At 33.4% G+C, this 24,015-nt stretch overlaps 2 protein-coding genes across 3 annotated transcripts; both read right to left on the bottom strand.

The window, feature by feature from the left end:
• Nucleotides 1-525: 525 nt before the first annotated feature.
• LOC120118723 (exocyst complex component SEC15A-like) lies at nt 526-3,090 on the bottom strand. 2 transcript variants are annotated; one of them, XM_039138725.1, is made up of 2 exons: nt 1,027-3,090; nt 780-967 (listed from the first exon to the last, which is right to left on the bottom strand). In XM_039138725.1, exons 1-2 carry the CDS (start codon nt 3,070-3,072, stop codon nt 872-874), a joined length of 2,142 nt encoding a protein of 713 aa, XP_038994656.1. In that variant the 5' UTR covers nt 3,073-3,090; the 3' UTR covers nt 780-871. The 2 variants fall into 2 exon arrangements, with proteins under 2 accessions (XP_038994655.1, XP_038994656.1); XM_039138724.1 differs by having other exon boundaries at nt 526-3,090.
• Nucleotides 3,091-20,727: 17,637 nt separating this feature from the next.
• LOC120118726 lies at nt 20,728-23,054 on the bottom strand. The gene is made up of 2 exons (XM_039138728.1): nt 22,876-23,054; nt 20,728-20,965 (listed from the first exon to the last, which is right to left on the bottom strand). The coding sequence occupies exons 1-2, from the start codon at nt 22,949-22,951 to the stop codon at nt 20,748-20,750; spliced, it is 294 nt and encodes a 97-aa protein (XP_038994659.1). The 5' UTR covers nt 22,952-23,054; the 3' UTR covers nt 20,728-20,747.
• Between the last annotated feature and the right edge of the window lie 961 nt (nt 23,055-24,015).

The raw sequence follows: 24,015 nt of genomic DNA on the forward strand, positions 1-24,015 counted from the left end.
AAAAATTCTAAAACCTTTTAACCTCGTAATTCAGTCAAAATTTCTTATATCGATCCTCACTTATTACTATTAACAATTAATGTTTATCGTCGATGATTATTTGATCTTAAATTTTTTTATTTTTTAAACATAAATTTAGTAATAATATACTTTAATTGTTTCACTTTATAAATTTAACCTATAATCTTTCGAATTATTATAATTTGTTTATATTCAATATCCGAAAATATCACCCACAATCAGTTGGTCTAGTGAGATAAAACACTTGATCCCTTAAGCAAAATTAAGGGCTCGAACATTGATGTTTACGAATAGAGTAAACTAAATTAAAAAGATCGATGTCGTCTCTACAGTACTCTATTTGTATTAATCGGTTAATAAATTTAAAATAATAAATTTTCATTATTCTAATTAAAAATTATATAAAAATAGTATATTAATTATCAATTAAAATAAGGATGTTTAAATTATTTTCTAACTGAATTGAGATCTAAACAGATAATAAATAAATTTTACAGAACTTTGAGAACGAGAAATGATATAAAAATTTCATTATTAAAATAAATATTTATAATATATGACCAAAATAGATACTATCACTTGGAGATAATAGGAAGACGGGAACAGAAACAGAAAAGGCTTCGCCTTGTAATGCACGCAAACAACATTTAAACCCTAAAATTCATTTTGTTATAGTTGTTGTCAATTGAAGTCCTTCAATCTTTTCTTGAGCATATCCATGGACTTCTTGCGTGAATTTGTTTTGGTGTTTCTGTTAGAAAGACTCCCAAATATGCTATCTGCCGTATCCTTGAATTTGTCACAAATGATGCCCACTTTCTTGTAATCCAAGGCGTTGTAATTTTTCTGTCTAATTACAGGATTCATAAAATTCTCTGGCTGGCTGCTGGACAACAGGTTTATCAATTGTCGAGCTTCGACCAAGCAACCTCGGAAACTGCCATCCCTGTATACCTCGCTTAGCCCCGTGGTTTGGAACCTCTCGTCTGCGAAATTCTCTAGCATCTTTAGATCATTGTTGATTACGATCACTGCATTGGCGTTGAACCTCTTCACACTATCGCTTAGAAATGCTGCAACGATGGAACTCGATATATACTCGAGAGCCCCGCTTCCAACCTTGTATAAAGCATCCAATGGAAGAATTTGCTGTCCTTTTGACAACAGCGTCTCGAGGTAAAAAACGACCTCATTCATGTACTCGTTGTTGTTTTGGACTAGCTCTTCTGATGTCCAGTTTATGTTTTCTGTGAGTGCCATGAACTCTTCCAACTTACTATTTACCAGAGTCAGGAGAGCTAGATAGGCTTCATCTCTTGATGTTTTTAAGATGGCCTTGGCTGTCAAACCAGCTCGAGGCCGATCGACGGATCGAACTGGAATCCCACACAATTGAGCAGCATATTGTAGGAAAAAGTCACAAGCTCGTTCGAGGTACGATATATTTGCAGCAAGCTGCATGACTTGAGACTCACCAAGGCCGGTATTATGAACTTTATTAAGGACCACTTCATTAAGCACATCAATCAAGAGATTGTCCAAGTACTTGCGCACTATATCATAAAAATTAGGATTTAATCCATATGACAAGTAATCAACGGAGCCTTTGATGAAGGATCGAACAATACGACAGGAATCGGGCACCATAGAGGAGAATGGTGCAATATATGGAAAAGCTGGCATTGTATCTGAAGGCAGAAGATGAAATGCCAAAACATTACTATCATATTCCGAATCCTTCTTCATCATCATCTGGTCACATGTATCATTAGAAATAATGCTCTCAATTTGCTGACGACACTCTTCAACAAGAAGATCGTGGTATTTTTCTCGGCTCTTATCTAATACCTCAAGAATCAAACTCACTTCATACCCATGCTGCCTAAGAGTTGCCCCAAGAAGAGTGATATAATCCTTCACCAATAGAAGGTGAGTTGCGGAATCCATTAGAGCAAACTGTTTATCCAAAACTGGTGCCACTTTAGCCGCAGTTTGTTCCCACATTGTCTCAACTTGTTCATCCAACAACAAACCTCCGGAAGTCCTTAGGACCCTATCTTCCACAATGAAGTAACCTGCAATTTGTGCCAGATATGTTTGATGTGATTCAATGAATGCTTGCGAGGAAGGGATTTGCAAGTCTGAAGTGAGTTGCATTGATCTGTTTTTGTAGTAATAATCCCGAAATTGCTCTTGGAGTCCAAGGCAGGTATGGATGTGATACGACCGATGAAGGGGTGTAAGATCAAACTTCAAAACAGATTCCTCAGCAACATCATCAACTTCTAATTGATACACGAAATCCATGCCAGCCATGTTCATTTCCTCGGCTTTTCTCTGCCGTTCGAGCATTTCCTCGTCTCTCTGGCGAGCCGATGAGGCTTGTCCTATTGCGGTCTGCCCAATATCCTTAGCGGAACTCCTGATGTGAACCAACCACTCGTTAAAGTGTGCAGTCACTTTCTTCTCAATATGTGTTTTTATCATAGGGATGGCCTTTTCTATAACAATCTTGACTTTATTCACAGGGATATTCTGCAAGTAGTTCTTCTCAATTAAATCCACAGCTTTCAAAGCAAGGTAAAACTGGGCTTGTGAAAGGTGCTTGTTACATTTAACACAAAGCTCCAACACTTGAATGCAAATCCTGGACATCTTGATAGCTTCAGTTACACTCTTCTTGATGGAATAAGATTCAAGAAGCTCTTCAAGTTTGAGCAGCAAAGCACTCCCTACCTCCTGCAACCTGAAATTATCACTGGCGAGGTCGCTTTTAAGCTCTTCAGCGTCGACCAAGACGCCCCGAAGCTCATCAACAGCACGAATGAATTCCTCGTAGTGAGTCTTGCAGAGCTCCTCAATCTCCACTTCTTTCTTTTTCATGAGATGCTTCAGTTGCTGAACAAGCGGCTCCGGCCTCCCCATTTCGAATGCATGTCTAACAAGGGGACCTAAATCATCACCATTGCCGATCAAAGTTGCAAGCACCAAGTCTTCCCCTGTCTCACCATTATCTATAGTTGCTCTCCTCTTGTGTGATTTCGAATCCATCGTTATATATATAAAAAAAAAAAAGCAAACAGACAAACGCTGCAAATCCAAATATTCAAAGAATAAAAAACAGAGAATGTTCCGGAAGAGATCCCAATTTGATCCAAAACATAAAGAAACAAAAGAACCCAAAATTTGTCAGATACTTAACACTGGTTTAAAGAAAAAAAAACACATTTGTAAGGTGAAAATAACAATAATAATTGTACCTGGAAACAAGGCAGATGAATGTCTGATCCGAGATGGTTGAAAAGGAAAGATGGGGTTCTCTTTTTCTTGTAATTTTCGTAATGACGGGAAATGGAGATCAGTTGTGTGTTCTGTGCATTTCTCTTGACTGTTTCATTCTGTCTTGATTTTCTCCTTTATTTTCATTTCTCCGGATTGTTTGTCACTTGTTTCGGGGACGACGGACTCAACAAAATGGAATTTCACCAATGATAAACTTCTCTGCATATGATTTTGACCATCTACCATGTTTTTTCACATTTTAGTATAATTTTTTATATTACTTAAATTAAGTAAGAATTTTAATAATATTTTAAAATGTTATCATTTGTAATTATTTTATTTAGATAAATATATTCTAAAGAAATTTAAGTTATTAAAATAAGAATAATGATATTAAAAATAATATAAAAATATACAATATAGATATCTTTAAAATTTTGAAAATATATAAATATTTTTAATAATATATATTAAATTAAATAAAAATAATATTTTGATATTTAAGCTTTTCTATTTTATAGTGTATATAAAATAAAATAATAAATTTAATATACGTTGTGAAAACTAAAATTTAAGTTAATTACATGATGAAATATGAGTGTTTATTATCAAATGGTTAAGAATTTTTTTTAAGTAACAAACAAGCACTGTCAAAAACAGTGTGAGAATGTCGAGCCTCAACCTGCTCTATCCAAGCTGAGTATGTTTCTTCAGGAGACAGACTGAGAAGTATCTTGATTTCCAGCCTATCGTTTGTATCCAAATGAGCTAAAAACGTCGGCCGCTCCATTTGCTTCGCGTCTAACATAGGATAGCTTCACCTTCCATTGGTATCGGAGGAGTTTCCAAATCTTTTGGATGATTGAGACTTTATTCATATGTGGACTGGCGTTAAGTGTTTCCATAACCTCTTTGTTATCAAGTTCAACTTCAACGTCTTTGAAACCACTATTCCAAGCTAGTTGCAGACCATCATAAAGGCCCCATAACTGAGCATGAAAGGCTGGGCATCGACTAATGTTACGATGAAATCCTCCTAGTCAATCTTCCACACTGTCCCTGAGTACTCCTCCAGTAGTAGTTTTGGTGGTTCTTATCTTGGAGGCTTCATCGGTATTTAATTTGATCGTTCTACCATTTGGAGGTCTCCATCTTTGCTGCAAAGATTTTTTTTTGGATAAATAAAAGAATATTATTACCCAATGGCAGCAGTATAATGCTACAGTGCATACATCAAAACAGTTACAGAACATTCATCAAAACAACCTGTGTGGAGCATGAACAACCAACATAGTAATATGGTTAGTCAATACCCCATTGAATACAAAGAGAGATATTGACTCTATCTATTCTATTGATTATCCTATCTCTTAGTTGAATTCTAACAAACTCCTTAATAGCTTTAAGAATTTCATCAATTGTTCTTGAGCTTCTTCTGAATAGCCTTTTGTTTCTTTCTTCCCAAAGAGAATAAATAAATGCAGTCCATGCAAGCTTCAAAATATTTATAAGGAGGGAGTTACCTGTCCAAGTGCTAGATACCCAGAATAATAGTTGATCCCAAGACAATGAAGATCTCCACCAGCCGGTTAGCAGTAAGATTTCCTTCCAGAGAGAGCTTGCAAGTGGGCATTCTATGAACATGTGATCTCTTGTTTCCTGAGACTCATTACATAAAACACATAAACCATCTGTAACAATACCCATATGTTGTAGTCTGACTTTAGTAGGAAGTCTGTTCAAGATAGCCATCCAAGCGATCATGCTATGTTTAGGAATGTGGAGAGGAAACCATATCAGATTATGCCAGAGAACTTTGTCTCGCTTAACTCTTGTCACTTCCCAAATTGCACGAATTGATGTTGCTCCGGTAGAGAATACAACGTTGGCTTCTCGCCTAAGTTTGAGTAATTTCCTGAAGCTCCAGCTGGTGTTTGTACCACTATCGATGAGCCAGAAGTCTTTATCGTTGAGGACATAGTTATTTATCCAAGCAACCCACAATGAGCCTTCACCTGCTAGGATACTTCGAATTAGTTGGATCATACATGCCTTATTCCACGTTTTTAAGTCCTTTAACCCAAGCCCGCCTTCATGTTTCGGTTTGCATATCGTTTCCCAACTTACTCTAGCTCCAGTAGCCGCTTTATCAGAACCTTTCCAGAAAAATCGAGAACAGAGTTGCTCAATCTTCTTAATGATAGATTGAGGAAGAAAAAGTTGTTTGCACCAGTAGTTTGAGCCCATGTCCGCAAGGTTTGCATTATTTCCATCGATAATCAGACATGTCCATTGAAAACAAAACTAATACGTTGCTTCCGCAAATGCCCTAAAATTATTCCAAATATGTGTCTCCAGTAGTAGGCCTCTTGGTCCAATCCTGTAGAGGCATAGATGTTAGTTTGAATCCAAGCAAACAAAGGTAAATGATAGAAATTATTAAGATTATCAATCGGCACTAATTGCTCCCAAACCATTTCAGCTGTCGGACAATCCCGAAGGACATGAATAATTGTTCTTTCACCCCTTGATAAACCGGAGAAATCGAATCTGCTGTCAGACCACGTCTAGCTCTTTCCGAGTTGGTCATTGGCCAGATAAGGAGGATGAGCCAAAGAAATTGTCGAACCCTTTACGGACCATCAAAGTCCCAAGCTAAATTCCAGCACTTGTCCCCCACATCCCAATTTCTACTCTGCATCTCATAGAAAACTGAGCTGACTGAACAAAAACCTTTATGATTCCATCGCCAAGCAGGTTGGTACTTTTCAGTTTATTGTTCTAAAAGTAAAATTTTTTAACATTTAATGTTTTAAGGCATAATTATAAAATAAGTGCTTAAACAATAGCGTTTTTTCACAATAAGTACATAAACTATTTTTTAAATGACCCTATGCTTAACTTTACAAACGTTACTACTTTAGGTGTCATGCCATAAACGTCGTTAATTTCCTCCGTTAAGTGACACGTGTCACATTCTAGTAATTTTAAAATTTTTATATGAAATTAAAAAATTAAAATTATATTTAAAAAACAAAGATTTTGAAATAGCCCCAAAACTTTAAAAACCTTCATTTCAACCCCTAAACCCACATCGATCGCCACCCTTTGTGGTTGACGAAGCTCCACACTACCTCACCACCCCTCAGTGATCAATACCACTATAAAATCATGATTGTTTGACGACCGATCAATGGTCAATCGACGTTTTGTACCCCGCAAAACTTATGATGAAAATTTTGATCACACGCGATTCTGACGGCCAGTCGGCGACAACTACAACAACAACAACACATGACTAGAAAGATGTCAAAGACTATGTCGGCAGTGGTGATCATTGTCGAAAAAGGTGACGATGGTGGGATAGGGTTAGGGATTTAGACTTTTTATGAATTCGAGTTTTTTTTATAATTTAAGAGAAATTAGGATTTTTTTATAAATATATATAATAATATTTTTAATCTAAAAATTCAAAATTACCAGAATGTGACACATGACACTTATAAGAGAAAACCAAGAACAGTTATAGCTTGAGCACCTAAAGCGGTAACGTTTGTAACAGTAGAGATCAGGATCATTCAGAAAATAGTTTAGGCACCTATTCGTGAAAAAAACATTATAGTTTGGGCACTTATTTAATAATTAAGCCATATTCCAATTATGTTTGTTTATTATATTAATTTTTTTATTAATAAAAAATCAAAATTTTCCCTCATAAAAAATTCAAAAAAAATGTTAAGCAATGTAAGTATATGCTAGTTATCATTAAGGTAAAGTATACAATTGGTCCCTTGACTATAGGATGATACTTTGTTGAGTCCCCTGACTATTAAAAGTTACAAAATGATCCTCTGACTATAGAGTGTTGCTTTATTGAGTCCCTCGACTATTAAAAGTTACAAAATGGTCACCTAACTATTCATTATGTTCTAAGCTCGTCATTTTCTGTTAAGATATTGACGATAGTCTGAGCTGAACGTTAAACTATTGATTGTGATATGATAACTCCCGATCCCAGAATCTTAAATAACTATCATATCTCAGTTATCATGTTAACGTTCAACTTAGACGATAGTTAAATTTTTAACAGAAAATGACGAATTTAATGAATAATCAGGTGACCATTTTGTAACTTTTAATAGTCGAAGGACTTAATAAAGTAATATTTTATAATTGGGGGAACGTTTTTGTATTTTATCATATCATTTAATATTACAAATATTAAATTGATAATATTCTTTAAAAATTTAAAATATATTATGCTCTATCTTTATAAAAGTTTAAATATTCAAATTATTATATTTAAAATATCAAAATAATATGAAATACTATATGATTTAAAATTATAAACCCTTCACGCACAAAAAAGTTAAAATTATAAACTAATACATTTTAAAATTAATATTTACTATTATCAAACAACATAATTATATTATACACTTATTTTCTTAGGGTAGAGTACAATGGTTCCTCGATTATAGGACATTTTACTATTGAGTCGTTGATTATTAAAAGCTACAAAATGGTTCTTCGACTATAGAACGTTGCTTTTGTTGAGACCCTCAACTATTAAAAGTTACAAAATGATCATTCAACTATTTATATATTTCAAATTCGTCTTTTTTCGTTAAAAAATCGATTGTCATCTAAGATTGGCATTAACATGTTGATTAGGATATGATAGTCGTTTGAGATTCTGAGATCAGATTTTATCATATTTCAGTCAGCATGTTAACATCCAGCTCAGATAGTCGTCATTTTTTTAACGGAAAATGACAAGTTTGGAACATATGAATAGTCTGTGATCATTTTATAACTTTTAATAGTCCAAGAACTCAATAAAACAGTGCTCAATAATCAGGTATGGGTGAGCGAAACTAGACTCGACTCGAAAAATCATGTTTTTTCAATTTTGAGTTATTTAAGTCAACTCGAATTATCGATTTGGTTTTCGAGTTCGAGACGAGTTGAAATTTGAAAATTTGAGTTACTCAAAAAATAAATTTTGAATACATATTTTGACAGTTTTACTATTTAATCCCTAATTCCATTATTCCTTTAATTCCTCTTTAATTTTAAGTCAATTTTTACCTAATTTGAACCACATGCTTCTAAATCATCATAGAATATATATATGAATTTCAATTCCTTTTAATGATAAAAAAAATTAATCCAGTCTCTTAATTTTTCATAATTTCCTTATTTCTTTAATTTATTATTTATTTTAAGTCGTTTTTTTTACCAATTTTGAACTACATGCTCATATACCACAATAGAATACCTATTTAACTTCAATTCTTGCTTTTGTTTTACTAAAAATGCACTCTCTCTTTTTATTTACTCCATTAACTTTGTATTTTACTCAATTTGGTCTTTTAACTACACTTGTTCGCAAATTTTTTCTTCCCATCAATTCTGTATCGCCCTGAATCCCGGGTTAGAAGTTTTGGGCTAACCCGAGATGTGCCTTGGATTAATCTATAGCTTGTAGGAGGTTTTGACCCAAATTGAAATAGATTTAGGCTTGAGATAAACCCAAAATAGGGGGGAAAATGGGTGTTATTAGTTTGCACCTAAAACCAGGAAGACCCAGTGTGTAATTAGACCCCTGTTAAAAAATAAAGGCTGGTCGCCATTTATGAAATAATGATCTCACGCCTGATTCCCTATTACTTTTTTCTTTACCTTTGTCTTCTTCCCCCCCCCCAAGGTCCCTTCTTCTTCATCTTCTTCCTTGGTTTCTAAGTAAAATGTGAAACCTTTATAGAAATTCAGACTTTTTTCAGCATCCAAGAGGTAAGAAACCTAATCTACTCATCTCAAGCTTCGTTTCAATACCTTATTTACAAGGTTTGGTGATAGTTTTCAAGAAACGAGTTTTGTGAGGGTTAAAGGATTCAATACCTTGGGTTGAGATTTTGATGTTTCCAACATCCTAGAATCATCAGGTAGCTCACTCTTGACTCATATATACCACATGTAGCTCATTTAGATGAGATTGGTAAGTTGCAAAGCTTGAAGTATGCTCATGGTAGATTTCACCATTTAAGTGTTTTCAGTATGCTTAAGACCTCTTTATGACACTTATAATAAAATAAAACACTAAAACATCTGTTGGGGACCTTAATAGGTCATTTGGGTAATGTAAAGATAGAATTTTCATGCCAAAACAGGGTGCCCAGTAGCGACAGTATCAATATTATTCTTCAGTCAGACATAAATTGGGTAGTTTTATAAGGGCAATATCGATACTCATTCAATGAGTATCGATACCAGGGAAGGAATATCGATACTCCCAGTAGGGGTATCGGTATTGGATTTTTTCAAAACATCAAACAAAAATTTGGTATCGATACTCAGTCAAGTATCGATACCCAAGAACCAGAGTATCGATACTCATCATCATTAAGTATCGATACTTCTTCAGTTAAATAGACCACATCAGTCAGGGGGTATCGACACCAGCGGGTGGGTATCGATACCAAAGGTTCATTATCGATACTGAAAGGTCAATATCGATACCCACATACATTTTTGGATAAATAATCCAAGGATTAAATGATAAGACCCGAGGTACCCCAAATACACTCTAATACAATAAATAAGACTTTAAGTGAGAATGTTGAAAACATTTTGATGTTTCGATATAACAAATTAAATGTTATTGGATTTCAAGATTTTCTAATCATTTTTAAATATATATTTTATCAAACTATTCGAATATCAAAATATTACTCCAAGTTTTTCAAATGTCAATTTCAATTTCAATCCTTACTCAAGTGTAAAAGTGTGTTTTAATCTTTTAAACAATTTTACAAAGTATTTCGAGCCTTAATCGAGCCAAAAATATTTTCTTAATAAATCTTAAATCGAAAAACCAGATTACCCAGAGGGTACCGATACCCCTATGTAAGATTTGGCTCTGAGAAATAACAGATTGCTCGAAGGGTACCGATACCCCCAGGAGGTACCGATACCCCCTGTCTCATAACGGTCGAAATATTTGAATTTTACACGGCAGGTACCGATACCCTATGTAGGGGTACCGATACCCCCCACCGCTCTAAGCTATTTTATTAATTGTTTTCACACAATAACGAATCTATTGACTCCACTAATGATCCCTAATGTTCATAAGTGATCCAAGGAGTATTTAAACAAGCTTAGAAGTCATTGATCAACAACAATTATCAAAAATCAAGAGAGAATCAAAGAGAAAGCATCAAACCTCAAGTTTAAGCATTTTCAAGCCTATTTCATTCAATATTCATTTTTGCTTTCAAGAACACTTATTGTGCTCAATTGTATTATTCTTGAGTGTTCTTTCTTTGTTCTAGAATTGTGCAAACATCTTGCCTTGTGAGGATTTTCTTGTAAGTTTGCAAAATTTGTATTGTTCTCTTTGGGAGAGAGTGTTCTCAAGAATTTGGGGTATAATTCTTGAGGGATTTGTAAGGTTACTCTTTGTCCTCAAAAGAAAGACAAATTAGTAAATTTGTGGAAAATCCTTAGTGTGGATAACTAAGGTAGTGGACGTAGACTTTGGTTGAGAAAGTTGAACCCCTCTAAATCGCTGTGCAAATATTTTCAATTTTCTGCAAAAGCTTCCACCGAAATTTTTATTATCAATTCACCCCCTCTTGGCCTATTACTTCGATCGATTAACTCAACAATTGGTATCAAAGCCTCACTCATTTGAAGGTTTAATCGCCTCTTGAGTCGATTCAGGAAGAGTTACATCAATAATCAAGTCATCAATGGCCTCCACTTCAAACTACAACTTCGGTCTTGATTTATTACCCGTCAACAAGCCTCATTTCTTCAATTAAGCTAATTATGCTTATTGGAAGAATATGATGATGTATTTCATTCAAGAAAGTAACATGGGAGCATGGAATATTATAGAAGATGGATACATCAAATCTTCCACTCATCCAAGATTGTGGAGTGAAGGAGAGACAAGAATGTTTCAGCTCAACTCCAAAGCTATCCATATTATTTTTTGTGTTCTTGGACCGGATGAATACGGGAGAGTTTCATCTTGACAACTGCCAAGGAGATATGGGATAAACTACAAGTCACTCATGAAGGTACAAACGAGGTAAAATAATCTAAAATTAGTCTTCTAACTCATAGCTATGAAATTTTCAAGATGAAACCGGATGGAGATATCAAAGCTATGACGGATAGATTTTCCACGATTGTCAATGGTCTCAAATCATTTGGAGAGATCATTCCAAATGAGAAGCTTATGAGGAAGTTAGTTTACCTTCTTCCAAAATCTTGGTAATCAAAGAACACGACGATCATCGAGGCTAAGAACTTAAAATCCTTAACTCTCGATGAGCTTATTGGTTCTCTCCTCACTCATGAAATCTTGCTTCAAGATGAGGTAGACCCCGAAAAGACGGACGAGATAAAGAAAGAGACGGAGAAGAAGAAGAATATGGGAGTTGCTCTCAAATCCACAAAAAGATAAAAGTGATTCGGATGAAGATGAATATGACGAGGAGATGTCATTATTTGCCAAACGGTTCAGAAAATTGATGAGGCACAACCGAGAAAGAAAATTCAAACGAAATGAAGGCTTCAAAAATGAACTGAAGGAGAAAGAACCTATCATTTGCTATGAGTGCAAAAAGTCAGGGCATGTCAAATATGATTGCCCTCTATTGAAGAAAAATGGCCAATCAAAGAAGAAGCACAAGGCTCATGTGGCTACATGGAGCGATGAAGAAGGTTCCGATGAAGAGGAACAAGAAGTTGCAAACTTGTGCTTGATGGCCATCGAGGAAAACTCTCAGGTAACCTCTAACTCATTTGATTTAGATGATTTATCTTATGATGAGTTATTAGAGGATTATAATGGGTTGACTTTGGATTATAAGACTTTATTTTCAAAATATAAAAATGATATTTCAAAATTAAAAAATGAAAATAGTCTTATTTCCAAAACCAACAATGATCTTGAAAGTAAGGTCAAAGAATTGCAAATCAAACTAGAAGAGTTTGAAAAGAAAAATTCTGATTTGCAAAATTTACTTTCAAAGATCAATGATGATCATCAAAATAAAGTTGATGATCTTAAAGCTTCTTTTGATAAAGTTGGAACAAAACGTTTTGAAAATGGAGAATGTTCAAAATCCAACTTTGTTAGAAAAAGTTTTAAAAATTACAACCATATAAGTCTCCAAAGAACCTCAAATGGAAAAATCATTAGAAGTATATGGCTTCCTAAAGAACTCATTACTACTAAAGATAAGGATATCCTACATAAATAGATACCCAAGGGGACTAGGATTTTGAATACTAATGAATATGGACCCAAAAGAATTTGGGTACCAAAAATCAGAAATTAATCTATGTTTGTAGGAAAATGAGCATTGGTACAAGGCAAGGGAAACAAATTCAAATTCATGGTACCTTGATAGTGGATGCTCCAGACACATGACCAGAGATAAGAGCCGGTTCATACAGCTTAACGCCAAAATGGAGGAGATGCGACTTTTGGTGATAATTCAGAATGTCATATTGAAGGTATAGGCACTATAGGTAATACCCCTTCCATACAAATTAAGAATGTTTTATATGTGAATGGATTAAAGCATAATCTATTGAGTATTAGTCAATTATGTGATAAAGGATTATGCTTGTTGGTCATAGAATAGGAAACATATACATGGTGCATATAGATTCTATAGATATGACTAACTTATGCCTAGTTGCTAAGGATGAGCATGATAGTTGGTTATGGTATAGGAGACTAGGACATGCTAATATTAGTATTTTACAACGGTTAATTCAAAGAGATTTAGTTCGAGGGTTACCTAAACTAAAATTTGATAATGATAAAATATGTGATGCTTGTGCTAAAGGAAAACAAAAGTGAAATTCTTTTAAATCCATTAATGACGTATTCACTAGTAGAGTATTACAATTGATCCATTTATATCTTTTTGGGACATCTAGAACCACTAGCTTGGGTGGAAAACAATATGCATTTGTATTGGTAGATGACTATTCTAGATATACTTGGGTTATATTCTTAAGTACTAAAGATGAAGCATTAGAAAAAGATCTAAATGAATCAATTGTAATACTCTACTAGCTTGGGTGGAAAACTATATGTATTTGTATTGGTAGATGACTATTCTAGATGTTGCATTTATTTCATGCATAGAGCCTAAGAATATTAAAGAAGCATTAAATGATGAACATTGGATTATGGCCATGCAAGAAGAGTTAAATCAATTTGAGAGAAGTAGAGTATGGACATTAGTTGAAAGGCATAGTAATAAATCTACTGCAGATACTAGATGGGTATTTAGGAATAAGCTTGATGAAAATGGTAATATGGCGAGAAACAAGGCTAGACTTGTTGCTCAAGGGTATACTCAAGAAGAAGGTATAGACTATGATGAAACATACGCTCCAGTAGCTAGAATGGAAGCAATTAGAATGTTATTAGCATTTGCATGTTTCAATGAATTTAAATTATATCAAATGGATGTTAAAAGTGCATTTTTAAATGGTTTTATAAAAGAAGAATTGTATGTGGAACAACCTCCTGATTTTGAAGATTCAAAATTTCCATATCATGTTTTTAAATTGACAAAAACACTTTATGGTTTAAAACAAGCTCCTAGAGCTTGGTATGAAAGATTGTCAAAATTTTTAATTGAAAAAGGTGTTTCAAAAGGGAAGGTTGACACTACATTGTTTTTAAAGAATAAAGGTAAAGATTTTTTAGTAGTTCAAATTTATGTTGATGATATAATATTTGGTTCTACTAATGATGCTCTTTGCCAAGAATTTTCTAAGCTAATGCAAAGTGAATTTGAGATGAACATGATGGGGGAGCTCTCATTTTTCTTGGGACTCCAAATCAAGCAAAGAAAAGATGACACCTTCATTAATCAAGCTAAGTACGTCAAGGATATGCTCAAGAAGTTTGGATTGGAAAATGGGAAACCTCATGCCACTCCAATGAGCTCATCAACAAAGCTTGACAAAGATGAAGGAGGTTAATGTGTGGATGTTAAATTGTATAGGTCAATGATTGGGTCTTTGCTCTATCTAACCGCAAGTAGATCGGACATTATGTTTAGTGTTTTCTTATATGCTAGATTTCAATCATGCCCTAAAGAATCACATTTACTAGCTGTTAAGAGGATCTTTAGATACCTTAAGGATACTCCTAGTTTAGGACTTTGGTATCCTAGAGACTCTATCTTTAGCTTGCATGCCTTCTCAGATGCAAATTATGGAGGATGCAAAATAGATAGGAAAAGCACCTCTGGTACTTTCCAATTCCTAGGAAATATGATGATTTCTTGGTTTTCAAAGAAACAAAATTGTGTTGCATTATCTACCACTGAAGCGGAATATATTTCAGCGGGTAGTTGTTGTGCACAAGTTTTATGGATTAAATAACACCTTTTTGATTATAGAATTGAAGTAGGTACCATACCTATCAAGTGTGACAATACTAGTTCTATTTGGCTCACTAAAAATCCCATCCAACACTCTAGAACTAAAAACATTGAAATTATACATCATTTCATTAGAGATCATGTCGCTAAAGAAGATATAGTTCTAGAATATATTGATACTTTGCACCAATTAGCATATATCTTTACAAAACCTTTAGACAAAGAAATATTTTGGACACTTAGAAGAGAATTAGGTTTGACCAACCTACATTGACTTAGTGTTTAAAATAAGTTTAACACTTTTAATTAGTTTTAGAAAATGCTTATAAAAATAACACTTTTGATTGCATTTTTTGCTATTAGTTAGGGGGAGTTTATGATTCTTAGTGAGAATTAATTATATATTCAAATTATGTTTAAGGATAGATTTAAATTGATTGAACATTGTTAATTTTCGTAATAAGAGTTACCAATACCACTAGAGCTGTTTAAATTAGCAATTCTAAGATCAGATTTCTATCATTTTAGTGCAAGAGGTATCGATACCCCCTTTGAATAGGTACCGATACCCCTTTGAATGGGTACTGATACCCTCCCCGAGGGTACTGATACCCTCCACGGGTTCTGGTTATTAAACGCCCAGAACCTCTTTTTTGCCAAAAACCCTCTAATCTTCTTCTCTCATGACGTGCACACCTCCACTCATCCCTAATCTCTACATTACTTAAAATCAACGATTTCAAGTCGTATTTCACTCAATTTTCAACTCCTAAACCTACTAGCTTCATTAATTTAGTGCAAACATCATCAAAATCCACTCAATCTTCATCTTTCAAGGTAACTTTTCTAAAAACTATATTTTATTGATTTTGAACATAGAACTAGTTTTAATTAGTTCTAGGTTGAAATGTATATTGGGCATTGCTTATATTTTGGTTTAGAACTATAATCTACAACTAATTTCATAAAAAACACAAGATTTTTCAAAATGTTTTGAAATTTTCGAAATTTAAAAAAATGTTTTGAATTATAATTGTTGTTTTTGATTTAGTTATGTTGATTTCATGAAAACTATACGTGTATTGATTTTCAAACATTATTTTCAAATATGGTTTTTTAAAATTGCCCATTAGAATTATTTTAGAGAACCTTAAAATATTGAGGACTCATTTGAGTTTTGGGATTGATATTATTGCATACATGTGTTTTAAAATTGTAGGTTAATCTTGTCTATTCTGATTTCCTAAGTCATGTCTCACAAATGCCCTAGAACATCCACTAGTTGTTCAAACCAACCTCCTAACCCTCCTCTATATCCACCTTCTATCCAACAAATTCCTAATCCCGATGATCCTGATATGACTATTCGTAATTCATGCTTCAATGAACTTGGTCGTAGACAAAATCTCTTTTTCAGGTATTCTCAATATTTTGAGTCATATACAATTCAAGAAGAATGAATCTCATCTCTTTAAGCTATGTTAGAAATAGATTTTAGATATCTTCCTACCCTACGAGAATGGAAATTTGATAAGCTTTTTGAACTCAAACTAATAGTTTATTATCAACTTGTTCAAATATTCTATTCCAATGCCATTTGTGTCCAAAACCGGGATAAAACCGAAACCTTAGGAATTAGATCCTACATTCTAGGAAAATTCATCTATATTGACCCGAAATACATAGCTCGTGCATATGGATTAGATAATGTCGGCTTAGACAATGAAAAACAAACGGTAGGTACTCCTTATAAAAGAAAAGGGAGTGCGAGTGCATTAGATCTCCATGATCGTTTTCTTCATCTGATAATCCCTTGGTGGTTTCGACCATCCAAAGGAAAATACTCCACTCTTAGAGCTTTAGATCATTGGTGGATACATTGTATCCAAAACAATAATAAAACTAACCTACCTCATATTATCTTCTCCGAACTCGTAGAAATCGTAAACCTAGTTCCTAATAAGAATGTTTGTGCATCTCTAGTTTACGATTGTCTTCTAAGTAATCTATTTTTCAAAGCCGAGCTTAGGGTAAGCCTTGATGCCGCCATCCCTCTCAAAAATCAAATTAACCTCATTTTCTTAACAAAATTGGGATGGATAAAGGATAAGAAAACTGGGTAATGGGTTCGATCTGCTGAGCATACACAGGGAGCTAGTTCTTTAAGAGCTCCACCAGCACCAGGAGCGGACGATGATACTAAACTTCAACAGCTGATGCAAGACATTGACGAAGTTCCCGATTATGAGCCGGAGCAGCACGAGGAACAAGAACAATAAGAGGATCAAATGCCTCCATATTTTCGATCTTTTATGGAGACATTCGACTTCCGGTATGCATCAATGGATTCACGGTTTACATCTATAGAGTCTCATTTATATCCTATGGGGGCTCAACAATTGGAGAATCAACAAGAGTTTCGAGCTAATCGTGAAGCAATGGATAATCGATTCAATTCTATAAACGATAGTCTCAATTTGCTTACACGAGATGTGACCAATATATGGACACATCTATCTCCTCCTGATCCTCCAATTAACTTGCCTAGTTTCGATTTTTCTTAAGATTGAACTTCGGATTTAGAACTTTCACTTGTTAAACATTTTAATGTTTTTGGATTGAATGTTTGAATTTGTTATGGATGTTGAATGTTTAACTTTGAATGCTTATTTGGTTTGGTTTAATGCTTTTGCATCAATTACATTATAGTTGCAATATGACCAATTTACCATTCACATTATTTTTGAATATTGAATTATGGAACTAATGGCTAACATTTCTCTTGACTGTGATCTTAACATCTTACGCTTTATCTTAATCTATCAAGTGGCTTAAACTCCAAAAATCTTGTTTAAAACTTTTTAGTATCTTTTTAATTTAACAAAAAGGGGGAGAATTATTATAGTAAGGGGGAGTAATTTATTTTCAAAGTATTAGAGTAAGGGGGAGTAATTTCAAAACTTGATTTTAAAAATGATTTTCAAATTAGAAAAACTTAAAATTACTAAAATGTTTTGTTATATAAAAAAGGGGGAGATTGTTGAAAACATTTTGATGTTTCGATATAACAAATTAAATGTTATTGGATTTTAATATTTTCTAATAATTTTTAAATATATATTCGATCAAACTATTCGAATATCAAAATATTACTTCAAGTTTTTCAAATGTCAATTTCAATCCTTACTCAAGTATAAAAGTGTGTTTTAATCTTTTAAACAATTTTACAAAGTATTTCGAGCCTTAATCGAGCCAAAAATATTTTCTTAATAAATCTTAAACCGAAAAACCAGATTGCCCAGAGGGTACCGATACCCCCCAAGAGGGTACCGATACCCCTATGTAAGATTTGGCTCCGAGAAATAATAGATTGCTCGGAGGGTATCGATACCCCCCAGGAGGTACCGATACCCCTTGTCTCATAACGGTCAAAATATTTGAATTTTACACGGTAGGTACCGATACCCTATGTAGGGGTACTGATACCCCCAACGCTCCAAGCTATTTTATTAATTGTTTTCACACAATAACGGCTCTATTGACTCCACTAATGATTCCCAACGTTCAGAAGTGATCCAAGGAGTATTTAAACAAGCTTAGAAGCCATTGATCAACAACAATTATCAAGAATCAAGAGAGAATCAAAGAGAAAGCATCAAACCTCAAGTTTGAGCATTTTCAAGCCTATTTCATTCAATATTCATTTTTGCTTTCAAGAACACTTATTGTGCTCAATTGTATTATTCTTGAGTGTTCTTTCTTTGTTCTAGAATTGTGCAAACATCTTGCCTTGTGAGGCTTTTCTTGCAAGTTTGCAAAATTTGTATTGTTCTCTTTGGGAGAGACTGTTCTCAAGAATTTGGGGTATAATTCTTCAGGGATTTATAAGGTTAATCTTTGTCCTCAAAAGAAAGACAAATTAGTGAATTTGTGGAAAATCCTTAGTGTGGATAGCTAAGGTAGTGGACGTAGACTTTGGTTGAGAAAGTAGAACCACTCTAAATCGCTGTGAAAATATTTTCAATTTTCTGCAAAAGCTTCCACCGAAATTTTTATTGCCAATTCACCCCCCTCTTGGCATATTCCGTCGATCGATTAACTCAACAGAGAACGATAATAATAATATCATAATAGTAGAAACAATAACTATGATTACATAAAACTAACCTTGATTAATGCTCGAGAAACAACCAGGACACCCGAGTTTCTATTTAGCAGAATACGACAGTCAGTGGATATCTCAGTCAGTGGCAAGGCACTTTAGCAGCCGACTGAGTAAGTTGGTGGGTGTACGTTTCCGATGTAGCTCCGGATCTCACCCTAAATACCCGAGGGTATCTCAGAAAGGCTAAACGGGTGCGTGAGCTTCGAGATGCAAATCCCTCAGTAGCACCATGATGCATATTTAGTAGTTAAATCAGTATTTTTCATGTTTGGACATGTGCCACCAGCTATCTCATTTAATGAATGCATGTAGTATAGTACAGTTATTAGTGAGGCACTGAACTCGTAAGCTCGGCGTTCGGAATTTGTTTTTGTGTGTAGGTTCTTAGGGGCAGATCGTGGGGAGTTATCGTCACTAATTTCCAATGCAATAGTACATACCAGCAGAGACCATCAGGGTACATCTTGAGTCATCTTTAGAGGGCATATACTATTATAGACCCTTTTATGTTTTCATTCGTAACTCTATTTGATACTCAATATTTGTATTACTTTTGGATGTATTTTGGGAGCTCCCCATTATTTTGTAAACTCATATTATTACATTTTATTTTTATCACTATGGATGGATCATTTTGAGTGATTGTAAATAGTTTTAAAAGAAATTTTTTGGGTTACTATTTCGGTAGTCCCATGTAACATTGTAATCTATGGATCTTCGAGTCAAACTGGATTTTGGTGTTACAAATTCATTGACTCCTTTATACCCTCGTCAATATACCCTCAAAATACTTTCTTTCAAATATAATATTATGAATATATTTATTAAATAACAATATAATGTAAAAAGAATTATATATATATATATGATTAGAGAAAGTCGAAAAATTGGAAACAATCATTGTCATGATACTATAAATAATTATAATAAAATTAGTATAAAAACTCAAATAACTCAACTCGAATAACTTAAACTCGGCTTGACTCGAAAAATTTCAAGTTAAGTTCGAGTTGTAAAATATGACTCGTCAACTTGAATAACTCAAAAAAATTTGACTCGACTCGATCGAATGTTTATCCCTAAATAGGAGACCATTTGTATACTTTACCCTATTTTTTAATGTATCAGATAGTTTCTAAATATAAGTTTAGTATTCATAAAATTAATAGTTTTAAAATAGGGATAAAAATATCCTCCGACTATTATGAAAAGTTTATTTAAATTCCATTTGTTATTGAGCCTTAAAATCAGAAGATTTCATTAGTCATGACCTTTTGACCAACAATGAAACCTTTTGACCAATAATGAAGACTTTTGTTCAACGATTTTCATTGTTAACTATTATTATACTTACGTTATCGTAAATTTTGTTGATAAAATAATGGCCAACATGTAAATGATTAAATACATCCAACATAAAAATAAATAAATTTATTAAATCAAAATTTCTGCATCATATTGCATATGAAATCATCGACGAAATCAAGTTATAAGCGATGGAGTTTAAGGGAGGAAAGTTTACGTCCATGAGACTCGTCAACACTTAACATGAAACTGAAGTGTTTGCTAACGTGTACCTCCGTTTTCATATTAAGGATTGAAGAACACACACCATGGAATTGGTAATTGGATTAAAAATTATGAATGATAAAAGCAAATTCCCTTCCCATGCAATTCCAAGTACATTGATTTTATTACTATCGAATCCTGAATTCCCATGTATATTGTGCATGGATTGTCAACAGAAACTCAAATGTAAATATATAACACCAAATCAGTTCAAAAGCAGGGATTACAATGGAATTACCAACTCCCAAGTACTTTCAATTATTGCACGCATTGAAAACTCAGCCAGATGCAGTCTTTTTCTGCTGGAAAATGACAGCATAGACGGGAACAAACACACCGATGCTGAAGGCTGTCAAAACTCCGAGAGACATTTTCAGCTTCTGATTTTTCATCCTATCCAAGTTATACATGTGCTTAGCATGTAGGTAATACGGTTCATCATGCCCATGACCTCCCCCCATCCTCTTCACTCCAGTCGAATGAAACCCTCTACTGGCTGCCACAAACACAAGAAAAGCAGCTCCCTTGATTTTGAGTTTTACACATTATAACCAACAATAAAGATAACATCACAAAGGGTGAAGTTCCTAAACAGTTTCTTTTTAACGTTTGAGGATTCTGTCATATGAGCCACAAGCAGGCAGACAAACAAAAACAAACACAACTCATGTCCGCAACCCACCATTTGCAACATCTATCATCTAACCATAGGTTTTTTTTTAATTTCTCATTCAAATCTAGATTATACTCCAAAATCAATGGAATCGTGTTGCTCTCCTAAGTGGAAGACCTTCCACCCAGAGTCATGGCAGTTATTTTGCATCTCTGTCAAAGACAGAGCAGTAGGGGGAGGTCAAACCACAACTCAGTTAAAAAGTAAAAACTAGGAATAGTTAGCACCGAACAAAGATAGAGGATCCTTCAGTTCTGAAGAATACAATGGTCAACGTAAAATTTCCTATTCTCCATTCAACTATGAACAAGTAAGCTAAAAGAAAGCCTAAAACCCCAATATAATTAGTGGTGAACAAGGTTAATCCGGTAATCCACTCGATCACTTGTTCACTTCATTTTGAACCTTCACATTCCACCATAATTATCTCTCCTATAAATCCTCACCAGCATATTTGCCTTGCATATACTTATAAAATGTTAGTAAATACACAGAATGCCTAAATCCGATCAAGTAAATAAAGAGGACAAAAGAAAAGAAATAATAATTACAAGTCAAATATACTTCAAGACATGTACGAGTAGAAACAGAAAACATTTCAAAGTTACACATGAGGGTGTAAGGATATGGATACACTTCTTCTGATAGCCCTATACTGAAGGCTACAATTTTATTGAGTAATGAATAATAATATTTATATTATTGCCTAAATATGAAACACTTGAACAAATTGGAAAAGGGGAAACATCAGAATGTCATAAGAGTTAAAGCAAATATCATGCATGAGTATGTTCTACATCCATTTCCTGATGAAGAAACGTAAAACATCAAATTCAACGAGTGAGTACTGTGTAACAGCCAGTGATTAGCATAGAGCACGCATAAACACAAGAGACAAAGGTCAGATAAATGCAAAATAATAAAGAAATTTTCTATCATTTAAACAAAATTTCAGCATGTAAAAGTACAGAAACTTCCTCAGACATTGAACAGAAAAAGCAGCCATTTTCAAATGTATATATAGGCTAAAGAACTATGGCAGTAACATCAAACAAACCATACCTCAACAACCCACACAATCAATTAGAAAGATAACCAAGGATTCATCAATTCAACAACATTATTCACATCAAAACAGTTTTCCACAACAATGTGATAAGAAAGCATTGCAATTAATACAAAAACCTTATAGCAGTCGTTGAGGTCCTTGAAACTAAATTTAAAAGCAATATACAAATATGCTATGACCACAAAGCAATTCAAAATCAACGTCTAAGCCTATTTAATAACTCCCTTAAACTTTCCTTTCCAGGAAGAATGCTTATACACAATTATAAGCTATTCACTATCATTTTTATCCTCATTAACATAAAATTCTTTTAGTCGTTACAAAAACATGGGTATTCAAAAGTTTATCAATCTAACCAATACTCATCCCTTAAAAATATATAGAACTAATCTGTATGAATGTATTTTATATAGATATTTCATAGAAAATTTAAAACCCAATCAAGAACGCCGGAAACATAAATCAGCAACAAACAAATAAAAAGTGAAAAAATTACAAATACCAATTAAACAGATCTACATTAGCAATTATGAACCCTCAATTTAGCTAACAAAAAGAATTCCCAACACCCAGATGTTCTTCTTCCACTAGTTTCCTGTATTTTCACATCTACAAAACAGAAGACAAATACAAGAAAAGAAGAAATCGTTAGTGGGTCCCCAACCTGATTTGTGTATAAGTAATTGTGAGGACAATGTCAGAAGCTTAGAAGCCGATCTAAGCCCACCGTTCAACGCCATGTCTTTTCTTCTTCGAGAAAATGGAAGTAAAAATGAACTTAATCGACGGCAGCCGTGTAAAGAAATCGCGGGGCCTTTCCAATTCCTCTACCAAGGGCTGCTGGCAATATATATTCTATAGTTGAAACGTGTGGGATCACACACGTGCGATTTGGGTTGAGGGGGCTGGGCTTTAAACTCATGAAAGTAAGAGACTGTTTGTTTACTTCAAAATGAATGATTTAAATGTTGAATGATTCAAAGGTTTTGTAGCTCTGGATGTGACATGTTGTTTGATAATGGCCCTGAATCATTCAGAATGTACTTCTATACTGAATCATTCAGAATGTACTTCTATGCTGAATCATTCAGTACTGTTTTGCTGAATCAGTCAGCACTGAATCATTCAGAGGTGCGAAACAAACGCGTTGAATGCTGAACGGTTTAGCATTCAACGCTAAATGGTTCCATTAAGAGGCAAACAAACAACCCCTAAGAATCTGTTTGTTTGACTGTAATTGGTTTTCTAGAAATTGAATTTTAGAAAATAAACTACTGGAATTTGAATTCTGAAAAATGAATTACATTTTTTCAAAACGTTTTCCGGAAAATGTTTTCCGTAAAATGAATTATATTTTTTTCCTGAAAAACGTTTTACGATGTTTGGAATATGTTGTTTAAACATTTTTTCCACTAGTTGATGAGTTTTTTTTAAAAAAATTTATTATAAATATTAAATATAATAAATAATATTATTTATCATAAAACTTAATATTATTATTTTTAAAATATTAAAATAATTTATTTATTACTAAATATTATTTTTATAATTTTATTAATAAAAATATTAATATTGGTATATTTTATTGAAATAAAAATATTATAAATTATATTAATTATTTTTAAAGTAATAGTGTTATATTATATTTTAAAAATATTAATTAGTATATTTTAAATATCTTTATTAAAATATTATTACATTATTATTAATATTAAATATATAATATATTCATTATTAATAATTTAATAATATTATTTCTATGAAATTAATAAATAATATAAATTTTATTAATAATTTATTATAT

Source organism: Hibiscus syriacus, unplaced genomic scaffold, assembly GCF_006381635.1.
Source record: "Hibiscus syriacus cultivar Baekdansim isolate YM2019G1 unplaced genomic scaffold, ASM638163v2 tig00110328_pilon, whole genome shotgun sequence".
NCBI classification, from domain to species: Eukaryota; Viridiplantae; Streptophyta; class Magnoliopsida; order Malvales; family Malvaceae; genus Hibiscus; species Hibiscus syriacus.